We start from the raw sequence: 20,825 nt of genomic DNA on the forward strand, positions 1-20,825 counted from the left end.
TCTCTTGTATCCTGTGACTTCGATGAACTCAGTTCTTTGAGGGTTTTTGTTTTGTTTTGTTTTTTTAGGTTACTTGGGATTTTATTATGTAGAAAATCATACCATTTGCAAATTGGGACAGTTTTATTTCTTCCTTTCTGCTCTCTATGCCTTTTCCCCCTTTTCTTTCCCTATTGCACTGGCTAGAACTTCCAGTAGTATGTTGAATAGGATTGATAAGAGTAGACATCCTTGCCTTATTCTTGATCATAGAGGAAAGCTTCAAGTTTCTTAACATTAAGTATGTTGTTAACTGGTTTTGGTAGATATGCTTTATCAAGGTGAGGAAGTTCTCCTCTATTCCAGTTTTCTTTAAGTTTTTTTCATGAATGGGTACTGAGTTTTGTCAAGTGTTTTTCTGCATCAGTTTGTATGATCATATGATTTTTCTTCTTTGCCTCTTAATGTGGTAGATTAGATTGATGTTTTTATTAGCTTTATTGATAGCTTTATTAACATATCCTATAATATGTCCATTTAAAAGGTATGGTTCAATGGTTTTTGCTATATCCAATGAGTTGGATGACCATCACCACAATTTTAGAGCATTCTTACTAACCCAAAATGAAAGCCCATATGCATTTTCACCCCTTATTTTCCTTAGATCTTTCTCTCCTCCCCAAATGGCAAATACTTATCTACTATCTGTTTCTATAGATTTGCCTATTAAGAAGATTTCATATACAAATGGAATCAGGCAATGTGTGCTCTTTCTTTTGTGACCGGCTTCTTTCACTTAACGTTTTCAAAGTTCAACCATGTCATAGCATGTATAAGTACACTATTCGTTTCATTGTTGAATTCATTCAGGATAGATGTTGAATCCTACTATCATATGGATAATCACATTTTGTTTATCCATTAATCTGTGATAGACATTTGGGTTGTTTTTATTTTTTGAATGTTGTGAATAAAGCTTCTATAAAATGTTTTTGTGTGGGCAAGTGTTCCATTTCTTTTGGTTATCTATGAAGAAGTAGAATTCCTGATTAATACGGTAACAGTATAGTTAACATTGATCAGTTTGTGAATACTGAACTAGTTTTGCCTTTCTAGAGTAAACTATACTTGGTCATGGTGTGTATTATATATTGCTGGATTTCCTTTGCTAATATTTTAAGGATTTTTAATTTGTAGTTTATTTCCCTTATTCCTTATCCTTATCCTTTTCCCTTCCTTCCTTCCTTTCTTTCTTTCTTTCTTTCTTTCTTTCTTTCTTTCTTTCTTTCTTTCTTTCTTTTCTTTCTTTCGTTCGTTGCTACTGTCTGATTTTGGTATAAGGGTAACTCTAACCTCATAAAATTAATTGGGAAGTATACCTATCTTCTGTTTCCAGAAGAAATTGGGTAGAATTGGTGTTAATTCTTCTTCAAATGTTTGGTAGTGGCAAGATGGAAGAGGAGTAGGGTCCCTACGTCACCTGTCACACCAACTTCCTTGGATAACTTTCAAATCATCCTGAAAACCTACGAATTCGACCTGAGATTTAAAGAGAGAACAGCTGGAACGCTACAGAGAGAAGGGTTTTTGCTTCTAACTAGATAGGAAGGCAGGGAAAAAAAAAAAAAAAGAATCAACTGGGGGAGGGCCACCCCCTGCGAGGAGCCGGGCTAAGGCCAGGCGGCAAAAACCTCCCGGGACAGGAAAGCCCAGTCAGTCCCGAAGCAGGAACTTTAAAATCCTCCTGGGATTCTTCCCGGATGCAAAGGCGCTTAGCAGGGAGCTCGGGCAGAGCGCAGGAGGGCGGTGGAGCCTCCAGGCTCCCGGAGCCACTAACGAGGCAGCCGCCCGGGGAGAGCGCCCCCCCCCCCCCCGCCCCGCGGCCGAGCTCGGCGAAGGGCTGCAGCGCGCCTGGCGGGGCCTCGGGAAGCTCCGGGGGCGGCTCGGGGCGGAGGGGGCTGGTCCCCGCTGCCTTCGGGAGCCGCGCCCGGGAGCGCGATTGCAGCAGCGCAGGCCCCGGAGCCCAGAGCCCCAGGACACAGCCCAGGACCCTGCGCTCCCCCCGGGACAGGCAGGGGCGGGGAGGGCACAGGACAGCGAGGACGCTCCTGCCGCCGGGCACCCCCGAGCTGCGCAGATCAGCGCCCGAAACCCCTGGAGCACCAGGCCAGTGCGACTGGGAGACTGCGGGAGTCACTGCGGGAGCTGACTCCAGGGCTGGAGAGCTGGCCGCGGCCAGTGTTGTTGTTCCTCCTGTGTCACCCTGTGCCTGGGATGGAGCAGGGCTCAGGGAACAGGGGCCTCACAGGATAAACAGCTCCCACTGAACCGTGCACCTGGCAGGGGGCAGAGCAGCTCCCCCAGATGCACACCCCTGAGAATCAGACCAGCAGGCCCCCAGAAGATCAGCTGGAAGGACAGGGGAAGAGCAAGTTCTTGACCGAGCAGCACTGAAAAGCTCCAGGGGAAGTTGAGGGATTTAAAATATATAGAATCAGAGGATCCCCCTTTTTTGGTTGTTGTTGTTGTTGTTGTATGTTTTTTGTTTTTTGTTTTTGTTTTTCATCCCTTTTCCAGTACTTGTTTTTAGCCACTCTGCACTAAGCAAAATGATTACAAAGAACTCACCACAAAAGAAAAAAATCAGAAACACTACTCTCTGCCACAGAGCTACAGAATTTGGATTACAATTCGATGTCAGAAAGCCAATTCAAAAGCACAATTATAAAGCTACTGTTGGCCCTGGAAAAAAGCATAAAGGATTCAAGGGACTTCATGACTGCAGAATTTAGATCTAACCATCCAAAATTAAAAATCAATCAAATGAGATGCAATCTAAACTAGAGGGCTTTTGAGATAGAAGAAAGAGTGAGTGACATAGAAGACAAGTTGATGGCAAGGAAGGAAGCTGAGGAAAAAAGAGACAATTAAAAGATCATGAGGATAGGTTAAGGGAAATAAATGACAGCCTCAGAAGGAAAAATCTACATATAATTGGGGTTCCAGAGGGTGCCAAAAGGGACAGAAGACCAGAAAGCATATTTGAACAAATCATAGCTGAGAACTTCCCTAATTTGGGGAGGGAAACAGCCATTCAGATCCACGAGATAGAGAGGTCCCCAGCTAAAATCAATAAAAACCATTCAACACCTCAACATTTAATAGCGGAACTTGCAAATTACAAAAATAAAGAGAAAATCCTTAAAGCAGCAAGAAACAAGAGATCCAAGTTATATGGGGAGAAATATTAGATTAACAGCAGATCTATCCACAGAGACCTGGCAGGCCAGAAAGGGCTGGCAGGATATATTCAGGGTCCTAAGTGAGAAGAACATGCTGCCAAGAGTACTCTATCCAGCAAGGCTCTCATTCAGAATAGAAGGAGAGATAAGGAGCTTCCAAGATAGGCAGAAACTGAAAGAATATGTGACCACCAAACCAGATCTGCAAGGGAGACTCTGTGAAAGGAATAGGAAGCCAAAAGAAATAATCCACAAAACAGGGGCTGATAGTATTATGATGACACTAAATTCATATCTTGCAATAGTTATTCTCAACATGAATGGGCTAAATGATCCCATCAAAGGACGCAGGGTTTCAGACTGGATAAAAAAGCAAGATCCATCTATTTGCTGTCTATAAGAGACTCATTTTAGACCTAAGGTCACTTACAGCCTGAAAATAAAAGGTTGCAGAACCATTTACCATTCAAATGGTCCTCAAAAGAAAGCAGGGGTAGCCATCCTCATATGAGATAAATTAAGTTTATCACAAAGACTGTAGTAAGAGATGGAGGGGGACACTATATCATACCAAAAGGATCTATCCAACAAGAGGACCTAAAATCATGAATATTTATGCCCCTAATGTGGGAGCTGCCAAATATATTAATCAATTAATAACCAAAGTAAAGACATACTTAGATAATACACTAACTGGGAAGCTTCAACACGGCACTTTCTGCAAATGACAGATCAAAGCACAACATCTCCAAAGAAACAAGAGCTTTAAAATGATACACTGGATCAGATGGATTTCACAGACATTTACAGAACTTTACATCCAAACGCAACTGAATACACATTCTTCTCAAGTGCACATGGAACTTTCTCCAGAATAGGCCACATACTGGGTCACAAATGAGGTCTCAAGTGATACCAAAAGATTGGGATTGTCCCCTGCATATTTTCAGACCATAATGCTTTGAAACTTGAACTCATGCACAAGAAAAAATTTGGAAGAAACTCAAACATGTGGAGGTTAAAGACCATCCTGCTAAAAGATGAAGGGTCAACCAGGAAATTAGAGAAGAATTAAAAAGAGCCATGGAAACGAATGAAAATGAAGATATAACTGTTCAAAATCTTTGGGATACAGCAAAAGCAGTTCTAAGAGGGAAATACATCAGAATACAAGCATATCTCAAAAAATTGGAAAAACAAATACACAAGCTAACCTCGCACCTAAGGGAGCTGGAGAAAGAACAGCAAATAAAACCTACACTAAGCAGAAGAGAGTTAATAAAGATTCGAGCAGAATTCAATGAAATAGAGATCAGAATAACTGTGGAACAGATCAACAAAAACAGGAGTTGGTTCTTTGAAAGAATTAATAAGATAGATAAACCATCAGCCAGCCTTATTAAAAACAAAAGAGAAAAGACTCAAATTAATAAAATCACAAATGAAAAAGGAGAGAACACAACCACTATCAAGGAAATACAAACGATTTTAAAAACATATTATGAGCAGCTATATGCCAATAAATTAGGCAATCTAGAAGAAATGGACGCATTTCTGGAAAACCACAAACTACCAAAAACTAGAACAGGAAGAAATAACAAAACCTGAACAGGCCAATAACCAGGAGGAAATTGAAGCAGTTATCTATAACCTCCCAAAGCACAAAAGCCCAGGGCGAGAAAGCTTCCCAGGGGAATTCTAGCAAACATTTAAAGAAGAAACAATACCTATTCTACTAAAGCTGTTTCGAAAGATAGAAAGGGAAAGAATACTTCCAAACTCGTTCTATAAGGCCAGCATCACCTTAATTATTCCAAAACCATAGACCCCACCAATAAGGAGAATTATAGACCAATATCCCTGATGAACACAGATGCAAAAATTCTCAACAAGATACTAGCCAATAGGGTCCAACAGTACATTAAGAAGTTTATTCATCATGACCAAGTGGGATTTATACCCGGGATGCAAGACTGGCTAAACACTCGTAAAGAAATCAAAGTTATGGATCACATCAACAAGAGAAAAAACAAGAACCATCTGATCGTCTCAATAGATGCAGAGAAAGATTTTGACAAAATACAGCATCCATTCGTGATCAAAACTCTTCAGAGTGTAGGGATAGAGGGAACATTCCTCAGCATCTTAAAAGCCATCTACAAAAAGTCCACAGAAAATATCATTCTCAATGGGGAAACACTGAGAGCCTTTCCCCTAGGATCAGGAACAAGACAGGGATGTCCACTCTCACCACTGCTATTCAACATAGTACTAGAAGTCCTAGCCTCAGCAATCAGGCAACAAAAAGAAATAAAAGGTATTCAAATTTGCAAAGAAGTCAAACACTCCCTCTTTGCAGGTGACATAATACTGTACATAGAAAACCCAAAAGACTCCACTTGAAGATTGCTGGAACTCATATAGCAATTCAGCAGTGTGGCAGGATATAAAATCAATGCACTAAAATCAGTGGCATTTCTATACATTAACAATGAGACTAAAGAAAGAGAAATTAAGGAGTCAATCCCATTTACAATTGCACCCAATGCATAAGATACCTAGGAATAAACCTAACCAAAGAAGTAAAGGATCTATATCCTAAAAACCGCAGAACACTTCTGAAAGAAATTGAGGAAGACAAAGAGATGGAAAAATGTTCCATGCTCATGGATTGGAAGAATTAATATTGTGAAAACGTCAATGTAACCCAGAGCAATTTACACGTTTAATGCAATCCCTATCAAAATACCATGGAGTTTCTTCAGTGGGTTGGAACAAATCATCTTAAGATTTGTGTGGAATCAGAAAAGACCCTGAATAGCCAGGGGAATATTGAAAAATAAAACCAGAGCCTGGGGCATCACAATGCCAGATTTCAAGTTGTACTACAAAGCTGTGATTGACATAATGATACTGGCACAAAAACAGACACACAGATCAATGGAACAGAATAGAGAACCCAGAAATGGCCCCTCAACTCTATGATCAACTAATATTTGGCAAAGCAGGAAAGACTATCCACTGGAAAAAAGGACAGTCTCTTCAATAAATGGTGCTGGGAAAATTGGACATCCACATGCAGAAGAATGAAACTGGACCACTCTCTTACCAGACACAATGATAAACTCAAAATGGATGAAAGATCTAAAGGTGAGAAAGAATCTATCACAATCCTAGAGGAGAACACAGGCAACACCCTTTTTGAACTTGACCACAGCAACTTTTAGCAAGATACATCTATGAAGGCAAGGGAAACAAAAGCAAAAATGAACTACTGGGACTTCGTTAAGATAAAAAGCTTCTGCACAGCAAAAGAAACAGTCAACAAAGCTAAAAGTCAACCTACAGAGTGGGAGAAGATATTGCAAATGACACATCAGGTGTATGTATATCCAAGTATACTTGCTATAGTATCCAAGATCTATAAGAACTTATTAAACTCAACAGCAAAGAAACAAACAGTCCAGTCATGAAATGGGCAGAAGACATGAACAGAAATTTCACCAAAGAAGACATAGACATGGCCAACAGGCACATGAGAAAATGCTCCACATCACTTGGCATCAGGGAAATACAAATCAAAACCGCAATGAGATACCACCTCACACCAGTGAAAATGGGGAAAATTAACAAGGCAGGAAACCACAAATGTTGGAGAGGATGTGGAGAAAAGGGAACCCTCTTGCACTGTTGGTGGGAATGTGAACTGGTGCAGCCACTCTGGAAAACTGTGTGGAGGTTCCTCAAAGAGTTAAAAATAGATCTGTCCTACGACCCAGGGATTGCACTGCTGGGGATTTACCCGAAAGATACAGATGCAGTGAAAGACCGGGACACCTGCACCCCAATGTTTATAGCAGTAATGTCCACAATAGCCAAACTGTGGAAGGAGCCTCGGTGTCCATGGAAAGATGAATGGATAAAGAAGATGTGGTCTCTATATACAATGGATATTACTCAGCCATTAGCAATGACAAATAACCCACCATTTGCTTCAGCGTGATAGAACTGGAAGGTATTATGCTGAGTGAAGTAAGTCAATCGGGGAAGGACAAAAATTATGGTCTCATTCATTTGAGGAATATAAAAAGTAGTGAAAGGGCATATAGGCGAAAGGAGAGAAAATGAGTGGGGAATATTAGTGAGGGTGACAGAACATGAGAGACACCTAACTCTGGGAAACGAACAAGGGGTAGTGGAAAGGGAGGAGTGTGGGAGGATGGGGTGACTGTGTGATGGGCACTGAGGCGGCCACTTGACAGGATGAGCACTGGGTGTTATGCTATATGTTGTCAAATTGAACATCAATAAAAAATATACATACATACATACATTAATAAATATTTGGTAGTATTTTCAGTAAAACTATCGGGGTCTGGAGATTTATATTTTGGAGTTTAAAAATTAAAAATAATCCTACTTAATAATTACAGGATCATCCAAATTATTTATTTTATAATTGAGTGTATTGTACTCATTTGCGCTTTTGGAGAAATTGGGTCCTTTTCATCTGAGTTGCCACATTTATGTACATAGAGTTGTTTGTATTCCATTATTATCTTTTTGGTGTCTGTAAAGTCTTTAGTGATATTCCCCCACTTCATTCCTGACAGTGCTCATATCTATTCTCTTAGTCTTAGGTAATATCTATTCATGTCAGTCATGCTAGAAGTGTTTGTCAATTCTGTTGATGTTTTCAAAGAACAGGTTCTTTGCTTCATTGATTTTCTTTGCTGTTTTTCTGTTTTCTATTTCATTGATATTTGCTCTTATGTTTGTTATTTTTTTACTTGTACTTTTTTGTAAGGTTTACTTTGCTCTTCTTTTTCTACATTACTGAGATGAGAGTTTAGATTATTGTTTTGAGGCCTTCTTTCTGATATGAACATTTAATGCTATAAACTTCCCTCTTATCGCTGCTTTGGCTTTGTTCCACAGTTTGATATGCTGTGTTTTCATTTTGTTCAGCTCAGTATAATTTTTTTTTAGCTCAGTATAATTTTGATTTCTCTTGAGACTTCCTCTTTGACTTCTGGATTATATAAAAGTGTATTGTTTAATTTTCAGATATGCAGATTTTCTGCTCCAAATCTCTAATTTGATTAGAATGTAGCTGTAGAACACACTGTGTCATTTCAGTTCTTTTAAATTTTTGGAGGTTTGTTTCATGACCCAAGTCATAGTATATTTTGGTATATATTCTATGAACACCTAAAATGAATGTTCTGCTGTTATTGGGTGGAGTGTTATATAAATATCAACTAGATCCTATTGGTTGATGGTGTTATTCAGTTATTCTATGTCCTTGCTGATTTTCTGTGAAGTTGTTCTACTAATTGCTGAGAGAGACATGAAACCTCCAGCAATACAACTGTACATGTTTCTACTTTCAGTACTGTTAGTTTTGCACCTCATATTTTGCAGTTGTTTGGTAATACACATTTAAGTCTTCTATGTCTTTCTGGTAAATTGACCCTATTATTATATAATCTCTGTGTTTACCTAGTAATTTTCTTTGTTCTGGAATTTGTCTTATATCAATATAGCCACTTTGGATTAATGTTTGAATAATGTATCTTTTTCTATTCTTTCACATTTTAGCCTACTTATATTGTTATTTTTGAAGCATATTTCTTGTAGACTGCACATAACTGAATTATGTTTTATAATCCACTCTGCCGATCTTTTTTAGTTGTATTCAATGGAATTTTAATATATTAGGGTTGAACCAGTTAATTGGATGTATTTTGTAATTCTATTTTGATTTATCTCTAGTATTTTTAAATGTATCTTTTTTAAAGCTTTTTCAAGTGATTTCTATAGGTGCTAAATTCTATATACATTGCTTGTCATGGTCTCATCATGTTATCATTTTATCAGTTTGAGTAAAATTTAGAAAAACCTTACCTCACTCTACATCCTTTTAACTCCTCCATATGTAATAAAATTTCCTTAAATATTTCCTCTAAACGGAGAGAAAATGAGTGAAAATATCAGTGAAGGAGACAGAACATGAGAGACACCTGGGAAATGATCAAGGGGTAGTGGAAGGAGAAGTGGGTGTGGGGTTTGGGTGACTGGGTGATGGGCACTAAGGGGGGCACTTGGCGGGATGAGCCCTGGGTGTTATGCTATATGTTGGCAAATTGAACTCCAATAAAAAAATTTAAAAAATAAATATTTCCTCTACATATGTTGATAATTACATCAAAGAGTGTTAGAATTTTTTCATCAAAATCAAACATAACTTAGAAAAATTTAGAAAATCCAAGAGAAGAGGGAAATTGTTGGATTTACCTGTGCTTTTCTTGTTTCCATTGTTCTTTGTACCTTACTGATGCTCCCAAATTCCTTCTTTTATCTGTCCTTTTGTGTTTTGATAACTTCCCTTAGCCATTCTTTTAGGATTGTTCTGCTGGCAGCAAATTCTCTTAGTTTTCTTCCATTTAAGAACATCTGATTTCACCTTCATTCTTTTTTTTTAAAGATTTTATTTATTTATTTATTTATTTATTTATTTATTTATTTATTTATTTATTTATTTATTTATGGGAGACGCACACACACACATACACACACACACAGAGAGGCAGAGACACAGGCAGAGGGAGAAGCAGGCTCCATGTGGGGAGCCTGATGTGGGACTGGATCCGGGGACTCCAGGTTCACGCCCTTGGCTGAAGGCAGCCCTAAACCACTGAGCCACCCGGGCTGCCCTCACCTTCATTCTTGAATGATATTTTCACTGGATAGAGGATTCCAGGTTTACAGAAACCATGGATGCAGAAGAAGTGGCACAATATTTCTTCAAGGAACGAGAGAAAAGAACTGTCAACCTAGAATCTTTTTGTTTCATTTCTCTTGTTCTTTTATTTCATTTCTTTTTTCATTTTGTTTCAGTTCAAGTGTCCTTTTTAATACCCATCACCCATCTAGCCCATTCTTCACATACCTCCTCCCATCAACTCTCAGAAACCTTTGTTCTCTATCATTAAGGGTCACTTGTGGCTTATTTACCTCTCTCCTTTTTTTCTTTTCCCCTTTCCCATATGTTCATCGGTTCTGTTTCTTAAATTCCACATATGAGTAATATCATATCATGTTTGTCTTTTTGTAACTGACTTATTTCACTTAGCATAATACACTCTCACTCCATCCACATAGTTGCAAATGGCAAGATTTCATTCTTTCTCATCGCTGAATAATACTCCATTGTGTATATATACCACATCTCCTTTTTTTAAAAAATTTTTATTTATTTATGATAGTCACAGAGAGAGAAAGAGAGAGAGGCAGAGACATAGGCAGAGGGAGAAGCAGGCTCCATGCACCGGGAGCCTGATGTGGGATTCGATCCCGGGTCTCCAGGATCGCGCCCTGGGCCAAAGGCAGGCACCAAACCGCTGCGCCACCCAGGGATCCCCCACATCTCCTTTATCTGTTCATCAGTCAGTGGACATTAGGGCTCTCTCCATGGTTTTATTATTGTTCATAATGCTGTTATAAACATCTGGGTGTACGTATCCCTTCAAATCTACTTGTGTATCCTTTAGGCAAATACCTAGTAGTGCAACTGCTATATCATAGGTTAGTTTTATTTTTAGCTTTTTGAGGAGCCTCCAAACTGTTTTCCAGAGTGGCTCCACCTGTTTGCATGCCCACCAAACAGTGCAAGAAGATTCCCCTTTCTCCACATACTTGCCAACACATGTTTTTTTCGTTTGTTGTTGACTTTAGCCATTCTGACAGGTGTGAGGTGGTATTGTGATTCTGATTTGTATTTTCCTGATGATAAGTGATGTTGAGCATCTTTTTATGTGTCTGTTAGCCATCTGGATGTCTTCTTTGGAAAAGTGTCTATTCATATTTAGATCTTTATGATCATTTAGGTCTTTCATCCATTTTGAGTTTATTTTTGTGTATGGCATAAGAAAGTGGTCCAGTTTCATTCTTCTACATGTGGCTGTCCAATTTTACCAACAACATTTGTTGAAGAGACTCTCTTATTTCATTGAATATTTCTTCCTACTTTGTCAAAGATTAGTTGACCATATAGTTGTGAGTCCATTTCTGGGTTCTGTATTCTGCTCTGTTGATCTATGTGTCTGTTTTTGTGCCAGTACCATACTGTCTTGATGACTACAGCTTTGTAATATAGCTTGAAATCCATAACTATGATGCCTCCAGTTTTGTTTTTCCTTTTCAAAAATGCTTTGGCTATTGAAGGTCTTTGGTGGTTCTGTACAAACTTCGTTCTAGCTCTGAGAAAAATGTTGCTAGCATAAAGAATGAATTGAATTAAATGTGTAGATTGCTTTGGGTAGTATAGAAATTTAGAAAATGTTTGTTCTTTCAATCCATGAGCATGGAATGGTTTTCCATTTCTTTGTGTCCTCTTCAGTTTCTTTCATCAGTGTTCTGTAGTTTTCAGAGTACAAGTCTTTTTACCTGTAGTTAGATTTATTCCCAGGTATCTTAGGGTTTTTGGTGCAATTGTAAATGGGATTGATTCCTTGATTTCTTCTTCTGCTGCTTCGTTATTGGTGTCTAGAAAGGCAACAGATTTCTGCACATTGATTTTATATCCTGCAACTTTGTTGAATTCATGTATGAGTTATAGCAATTTTTTGGTGGAGTCTTTTGGTTTTTTCTACATAGAGTATCATGTCATCTGCAAATAGTGAAAGTTTGACTTCTTCTTTACCAATTTGGATACCTTTTATTTCTTTTGTTGTCTGATTGCTGACACTATGACCTCCAGTACTGTGTTAAATAGTAATGATGAGAATGGACATCCTTGACTTGTTTATGACTGTCGGGGAAATACTCCCAGTTTTTCCCCACTAAGGATGATATTTGCTGTCAGTCTTTATATATGGCCTTTATGGTGTTGAGATATGTTCCCTCTATCCCTACTTTGTTGAGAGTTTTTATTAAGGAAGGATGCTATATTCTGTTGAATGCTTTTTTGCATCTACTGAATCATATGCTTCTTATCCTTTCTTTCATTAATGTGGTGTATCACATTGATTGGTGAGTGTTGAACCACCCTGGCATCCCAGAAATAAATCTCACTCAATCATAGTGAATAATTCTTTTAATATACTGTTGAATTCTGTTTGGTAATATTTTGTTGAGAATTTTTGCATCCATGTTCATCAGGGATATTAGCCTGTAATTCTCCTTTTTAGTGAGGTCTTTGTCTAGGTGTGGAATCAAGTTAATGCTGGCTTTGTAGAATGAGTTTGGAAGTTTTCCCTCTGTTTTTATTTTTTGGAATTTTTTCAGAAGACTAGGTTTTAATTCTTCTTTAAATGTTTGGTAAAATTCTCCTGGAAAGCCATCTAGCCCTGGACTCTTGTTTGTTGGGAGATTTTTGATTACTGATTCAATTTCTTTGCTGGTTATAGGTCTGTTCAAATTTTCTATTTCTTCCTCTTTCAGTTTTGATAGTTTGTATGTTTCTAGCAATTTGTCCATTTTTTCTAGAGTACCCAGTTTGTTGGCATATAATTTTTCTTTTTTTTGGCATATAATTTTTCATAGTATTCTCTTGTAATTGTATTTCTGTGGTGTTGGTTGTGATCTCTCCTTTTTCATTCATGATTTTGTATATTTGGGTCCTTTCTTTTTTCTTTTTCATAAGTCTGGCTAGAGGTTTGTCAAATTTATTAATTCTTTCAAAGAACCAGCTCCTGTTGATCTGTTCTACTGTTTTTTAAATTTCTATATCATTGTTTTATGCTCTACTTTTTATTATTTTCCTTTTTCTGCTGGGTTTACACTTTTTTTTTGCTTTCCTTTTCTAGCTCCTTCAGGTATAAGGGTAGGTTGTGCATTTGAGACTTTTCTTGCTTCTTGAGGTAGGCCTGTATTGCTGTATACTTCCTTTTTATGACTGTCTTTGCTGCATCTGAAAGCTTTTGGACTGTTGTGTTTTCATTTTCATTTTTCTTCTGTGTATTTTTTCATTTCTTCTTTAATTTCCTGGTTAACCCATTCATTCTTAGTAGGGTGTAGTCAACTACATGTATTTGTAGTCTTTCCAATTTTTTTAGTGGTTGACTTCAAGTTTTATAGTGCTATGATCTGAAAATATGCATGGCATGATCTCTTTTTGTACTTGTTGGAAGTAGATTTGTGACCCAGTCAGTATGTGACCTAATCTGGAGAATGTTCCATGTGCACTAGAAAAGAATATGTAGGGGCACCTGGGTGGCTCAGTCAGTTAGGCCTCTGACTCTTGATTTTGGCTTGGATCATGATCTCAGAGTCATGGGATAAAGCCCTACATTGGGCTCTGTGCTCAATGAAGAGTCTGCTTGAGATCACCTCTCTTTCCTTCTCCTGCCCTTCCCCACGGCACACACACACTGTCTCTGTCTAAAACGAATAAATCTTTTTTAAAAAGGAAAAGAATGTATATTCTGCTGCTTTGGGATGAAATGTTATGAATATATTTGTTAAGTTCATGTGACCCAGTGTGTCATTCAAAGCCATTGTTTTCTTGTTAATTTTCTGCTTAAATTATCTGTCCATTGCTGTAAGTGGGGTGTTAAAGTTCCCTACTATAATTGTATTATTATCAGTGAGTTTCTTTATGTTTCTTATTCATTGATTTCATTCATTTCAGTTCACCCATGTTAGGGGCATAAGTATTTACAATTGTTAGATCTTTTTGATGGATAGACCCCTTAATTATGATATAATGCCCTTCTTCATCTCTTGTTACAGCCTTTGGTTTAAAATCTTGTTTGATATAAGTATGGCTATCCTGGCTTTCTTTGGTATCCATTTATATGACTAATATTTCTTCACCTCCTCATTTGAATCTGCAGGTGACTTTAAGTCTACAATTAGTCTCTTGTAGGCATCATATAAATGGGTATTGTTTTTAAATTCATTCTGATACCCTGTGTTTTTGTTGGAGCATTTAGTCCATTTACTTTCAGAGTGATTGTTGAAAGATATGAATTTAGTACCATTGTGTAACCTGTAGAGTTGTGTTTCTGGTGATGTTCTCTGGTCCTTTCTAGTCTTTGTTGCTTTTGGTCACTTTTTTCTCTCTACTCAAATCATCTTTCTTAAAATTGTTGCAGGGCTGGTTTAGTGGTTGCAAATCACAGTTTTTGTTTGGGAAACTCTTTCCTTCTATTCTGAATGACAACCTTGCTGGATGAAGAATTCTTGGCTACATATTTTTCCCATTCAGCACATTGACTATTTCCTTCCACTCCTTTCTGGCCTGCCTAGCTTTGGTGGACAGATCTGCTGTGAACCTGATCTATCTTCCTTGTAGGTTAAGGACTTTGTCCCATTGCTGCTTTCAGGATTCTTTCCTTATCTGTGTATTTTATGAATTTGACTATTATATGCCTTACAATGGTTGCCTTTTGTTGAATTTAATGGGACTTCCATGTACTTCTTGGATTTTCATGTCTGTGTCCTTCTCCAGATTAGGTAAGTTTTCAGCTATCATTTGTTCAAATAAACCTTCTGTCCCTATATATCTCTCTTAATTTTTTGGGACTCCTATGATACAAACATTATTATTATTTTTTGGTATATTTTTTATTGGAGTTTGATTTGCCAACACATAGTATAACACTTAGTGCTCATCCCATCAAATGCCCTCGGTGCCCGTCACTCCCCTTTGCTACCCCTCGTTCATTTCCCAGAGTTAGGAGTCTCTCATGTTTTGTCACCCTTCCTGATTTTTCCCACTCATTTTCTCTCATTTCCCCTATAATCTCTTTCACTATTTTTTATATTCTCTGTATGAGTGAAACCATATAATGATTGTCCTTCTCCGATTGACTTACTTCACTCTGTATAATACCTTCCAGTTCCACCCACGTCAAAGCAAATGGTGGATATTTGTTGTTTCTAATAGCTGCGTAGTATTCCATTGTATATATAGACCACATCTTCTTTATCCATTCATCTTTCGAAGGACATTGAGACTCCTTCCACAGTTTGCCTATTGTGGACATTGCTGCTAGAAACATTGGGGTTCAGGTATTTCAGCTTTTCACTGCATCTGTATCTTTGGGGTAAATCCCCAGTAGTGCAATTGCTGGGTCATAGGGTAGCTCTATTTTTAACTCTTTGAGGAACCTCCATACAGTTTTCCAGGGTGACTGTACCAGTTAACATTCCTACCAACAGTGCAAGAGGGTTTTAATAAGTCACTAATTTCCCTAAGTTTAGCTTCATGGTCCATTACCTTACTTTACCTCCTCTTTTCAGCTTCATCATTTTCCATAAATTAATCTTCTATGTAACTTATTTGGTTCTCTGCTTTGTCCTTCCTCATTTTCATGGCCTCCACTTAGGATTACATTTTAGTTATGCCTTTTGTAATTTCAGCTTGACTGGATTTTAGTTCTTTTATCTCCGTAGTAAGGAATTCTTTTGTGTCTTCTATGCATTTTTTCAAGCTTGGCTAGTATCCACATAATCATTTTAAATTCTAGTTTTGACATTTTATTTATGTCTATATTGATTAAATCCCTGGGTGTGAGCACTATCTCCCATTATTTCTTTTTGGGTGAATTTCTCCATCTTGTCATTTTGTCCAGGAAAGAAAAGAAGAAAGGAAAAGGAAAAATAACAACAAAACCACCACCACCACCCCCCGCCAAACCCCACAAAAAAACCAATCCTAGATCCTGGGTGTGTTTTGGTCTGCTTTTTTTTAAATTTTTATTTATTTATGATAGTCACAGAGAGAGAAAGAGAGGCAGAGACACAGGCAGAGAGAAGCAGGCTCCATGCACCGGGAGCCCGACGTGGGAATCGATCCCAGGTCTCCAGGATCGCGCCCTAGGCCAAAGGCAGGTGCCAAACCGCTGCGCCACCCAGGGGTTCCCACTGGTCTGCTTTTTAAAAGAATCTAGGTCCCAAAATACGAAGGAAAAATAAAATAAAATACGAAACAAAAATATATAAAAATTAAAATGATTAATAAAAAAACTGAAAAATAAGAAAACAAATGAAAAATTATCATAAAAAATAAAGAATAAGAGCACAAAAGAGGTTTGATACTATTTTCCCCTAGAGCTGAAGCTTTGTATCCCTCTGTGATCAGTAAACTTTGTGTGAGCAAGTTGTTTGTGCTCGTTTTCTGGGGGAGAGTCCTATGCACTGATTTTCAGGTGGACTTGCCCTAGTGGATGTAGTGGCAATGTGTCTCCAGGGTGTAAAGAGGCAGAGCTTAGTGTAAGTGGCTTTAGACTGTACGAGGTGAAGTTGTTTGGCTCCCTGAAGGCTTTCAGCACTGATGGACAGGGTTAATATGGTGGCACTCCACTCTCTAGCCCTGGAGCTGAAAATTCACACCTCCTACTCTTCAGTGAGCCATCACAGAAAGAGCAATCAATCAGTCTTATCTCTCCAATTTTATTAGAACTTTGTGTTCATCCTGCCTGTGTCTGAGCTTTTTTATTTCAGATGTGTGACTGAGTTTCAAAACTACAAATTTTAGGGACTTTCAAGAAATGGGCCTGCACTGTTCCTCCTAGGGAGGATCTCCCCATGGTTCTGCCATTTTCTGGGCTTGTGCCAGGAAATTGGTTGCATGAACACACGGTGGTTCAGTTTATGGCAATATAGAGCAGAAAGCTGGTACCTAGACTCACTGTTCTCAGCCACCTTACATGGTCCTATGCCTGGGAACAGTGCAGCCCTAGGCACTACCCATTCTTCTTGTGACCCCAGGGATCCTCAGACCATGATGTCACACCTGGGATTCTATCCTGCTTTACCCCCTGAGCACCTTTAAGCCAGTCATGACTTCCACTGTAACAGACTTCTAAAGTTCTGATTTTTCACTCTGCTCTTGGATGTTCAGAATGATTAGATAACTATCTAGCTGTATTTGAGGGACAAGACAAGGTTAGGTCCCTTTAATTTTCCACCATCTTAACTCCTCCTAGAGATGTATCTTTTTAGTGTTTGCAGGTATCACTTTATGTTTCTATGGTGGCCCAAAGGATTCAGGAGAGAAGAATTGCAACAACAGAGTCTGAATGGATGAGAGTGACTGGGCTCCAGTGTACCCAGTAGGGTTGCAGGCAGGTGTGTACTTGAGAGGCTGGACGTTTTATTCTCATTCCTTTTAGTTTTTTCAGTGTGTCCTGGGACTTTTGCTCTTGGAGACATTCATCACCCTCATTTTACTTTGCTGTGAATCTCAGTTTCTGGCTCCTGCCTTGGGCCCCCAGGTCAGCATTTTCCTGCTGAGTTTGGCCAATGGGAAGCTCTGCTGGGAGGTTGAGGGAGGTAAAAGGGGGAAAGCTAGTTAGTACTTCTCCCCATTCCACCATGCTTTGGGGGCATCTTTTCTGGGGCTTCAGATTCTTCCAGAAAGGCCCAGTGTAGTTTCTGCACTCCCCTTCTCCCTCTGCTCCTCAACTATGGTGGGGTGGAAATTTTCCTGCTATTGGTAATCTGGTTAGTATCTTACCATGTTCATCTCCTGTGTAACCAGTGTCTATGATTATGTATTCTGTGAAGCTTCTCTTTCCTTCTTGGGCCCTGCCTGATTCAGTTAGTGAAGGAAGGAAAAGGCAAAGGCAAAAGCTGAGATTGAAAAGGAGGGAGGACATATGGGTGTGTAAGGAGGGAGGTAGAGGAGAACAAGAGTGAAAATTGCCTTGGGAGATATGTTAAAATAACTGGGAGGTTCTAGGACCCAGTGGGAACACTGCATATGGAGGTCACATGAGACTGTTAGAACCACAGAAGGTTCTCTATGGCTATAGTTAGCTGCTTGGATGGTGCCATAGGGCAGGAAAGCCGATGTTTTGAGTTTTGCCATGGGTGGCAGACAGACCCCAGATAGCCCCCATGATGCGCATTGCCTGGTGGTCATGCCTTTGTGAGATCCCCTCCCCTGACCTGTGACTGGCTTCTAACCAAAGAGGATGGATGGGATGTCACTCCTGTGGTTGTGTTGCATTATCTAAAAATTTGCCTTGCTAGTTGACTTACTTTGGAGACTCTCATTGTTGTGATGAAGTGAACAGACATGTTTGGGGAGTCCACATGGCACAGAACTGCAGGAAGCCAGTTGAAAGTAAGGGTGGCTTCTGAGAGCTCAGTGTGGTCTCTAGCCAACAGCTAGTAAGAAGCAGGGCCCTCAGTCCTATAGCATCAGGAATTGAATTCTGCCAACCCTGAGTCATCTTGGAAGCATATTTTTTCCCCTGGTTGAGCCTCTAGATGAGAACACAAAAAAAATAAAAAATAAAAAAAAAAGAGAACACAGCCTGATGACACCTTGAGATCCTGAGCAAATGATCCAGCTAAACCTGACCCAACCCTGGACCCACAGAAACTCTGAAATTATAAACATGTTATTTTAAGTGACCATTTTTGTAGTAATTTGTTACGCAGCGATAGGAAACTCACATATCAGGTGAGCTTGACAGAATGAGTTGGGGCAAATAAGAGGAGAGTATTTGCTGGACTGTGGAATCTCAGCTGGGCAGGGGGTGGGGATAAGGGAGGTTTGGTTGAAGTGGAAGCAGACAAGCTCCCTGCCAGTGAAGTGATCACATAACTGAGAGCCCAGGGGGTCAGAAGTATCATCTCTGTAGATGTTGAAACCAAAATATTACAGGAGTTATAGAGAGCTTTGGGTTATAGAGATAAGAGAGAGTGAGACCATAAGCTAGGACTCAGATTTTTAAAGAATGAAGAGATATGACTAGGAAGATAGACAGTTGTATTAAGAGGTTGGCATGTTGTATGAAGCAGCTGGAGTACTTTAGGGAGGGAAGAAGATGGCAGTGGGGAATCAGGAGAATACCTTTCCAAACTCTCAGCAGAACTAATTACATAATTTGTGGAACCCTGTGAAAAATGAAACTGTGAGGCTCCTTGTTCAAAAAGCAGGAAAAAATGTTAATAATACTAAAACATAAAGCTTTTTTCCTTTTTTTTTTTTTAAATTTTTATTTATTTATGATAGTCACAGAGAGAGAGAGAGGCAGAGACATAGGCAGAGGGAGAAGCAGGCTCCATGCACCGGGAGCCCGACGTGGGATTCGATCCCGGGTCTCCAGGATCGCGCCCTGGGCCAAAGGCAGGTGCCAAACCGCTGCGCCACCCAGGGATCCCGCTTTTTTCCTTTCTTTCATAATCTTTCCTGAATTGTCATCCATATTTTAAAAATTGCTACTTAATGTCATTATTCGAAGTCTAGAATAATAATAAGTTTAGATTTGTAAGGAAAAATTACAAATCTAAATTATTAGCATGAATGTCATCATTCATCTTTATTGTGAAGCATCATTTTAAGTGCAGATATGAGAGCATTTAACTTGTAGGTGAAATCAGGAAAGTTGTACAATTTGAATTTTGCAGTTCTTACATGCATGTGGACAATGGAAACATTGCATGAAACTAACTTAAATGTGTTTACTGTACTTTTTGATACAGGCACATTCTACCAACACTCTGCCTTCTTCTCACTGATGAGTGAGTCACAAAGAGTGGTGGACCCATTCCACCTATAGTTATGTACATTGCTTTACAATGTTGAAAATCCTGCTCAACCAAAGCTCACAATAAGTGTTGGCTTCTTAGCAACTCTTGATATCAAACCATGCTGCTGCAAATCAAAGGTCATTGCTGAGGTCATGGGATGCTGGCAAATGTAAAAGATTTAAATGGTAATGGTTAAAAATATAATCCAAATAGTAGGACCTCATAACCTTTCATTTTTACTTTGAATTAGTTGAATTACTTTCAATGAGTAATTGTTTTCATTTTTATAATAGGTATTATTTTCCCATTACAAAAGTATTGATTTGCTGGATACGAAAACCATAAAACCATAGCGTAGAAGCAAAGGAGAAAGCTCCCATTACCCAGAGGTAGTCCTGTATTGGAGGCAGGGTCCTTTTGGTCTTCTGTTATATGCATATGCTATATATATATTTATTTCAAGAAAAATAGCTTATCAGTTTTTTCTGTATCCTTAATATTTCCTACTATCAATCAGTATCCCTTTAGAGCATTTTTAGTTGCATAGTATTACATACTATGCACATATTACAACTTGCTTTACTAACGCTCTCTTGTTGAATACTTAGGTCATGGCTAATGAAATATGCTAGTGTGAAATATGCTACAATGTTCATCCTTGGAAAGAGTGTACACTGTTTCCCTGTGCTATTAGAATTCTGAAGCACTGGGAGGGCCTCAGTATAACAGGCCAAAAAACAAGGGTAGAAAGAGACTGAATGGATTCCGTATGGATTCCCCAAGGCGCAAACAATATTCCCAGTTTGCTTTCATCAACAGTGCTTTCTTTCTGGCTGACCTCGTAAGAGGAGTGACAACGGAACATGCATCTAGAGAACAAAGGTCGGCTGACCTCTGGTGTGCTGGAGATGGAGCTACATCAGACATCTGCTCCCATGTGTGCTGGTTTAGGAAGATCAGAGCCAGCAGAATCAGCCACCAGCAAATGCGGACTCCAGCCGAGAGTGAACAGGGCAGAGCCGTCAACCTCCTACCCCAGCAGGGCAGCTGGGCAGAGCCGCTGGGCTTCTGTGGACCGGGACTTTAATTCATTCCTCACAGAGCAGAGGT

At 39.1% G+C, this 20,825-nt stretch overlaps 1 protein-coding gene across 2 annotated transcripts in view; it reads left to right on the forward strand.

Moving 5' to 3' along the window:
* Nucleotides 1–20,825, forward strand: part of OCA2 (OCA2 melanosomal transmembrane protein) — a 433,117-nt gene that overhangs the window by 14,215 nt on the left and 398,077 nt on the right. For both annotated transcript variants that reach the window (XM_038532569.1, XM_038532570.1), the window contains exon 2: nucleotides 20,535–20,823. In XM_038532569.1, the coding sequence (XP_038388497.1) occupies nucleotides 20,579–20,823 (245 nt within the window). In that variant the 5' untranslated portion in view covers nucleotides 20,535–20,578. The remainder of the gene's footprint in view (nucleotides 1–20,534; nucleotides 20,824–20,825) is intronic.

The sequence above is a fragment of the Canis lupus genome, chromosome 3, assembly GCF_011100685.1.
Source record: "Canis lupus familiaris isolate Mischka breed German Shepherd chromosome 3, alternate assembly UU_Cfam_GSD_1.0, whole genome shotgun sequence".
Lineage (NCBI taxonomy): Eukaryota > Metazoa > Chordata > Mammalia > Carnivora > Canidae > Canis > Canis lupus.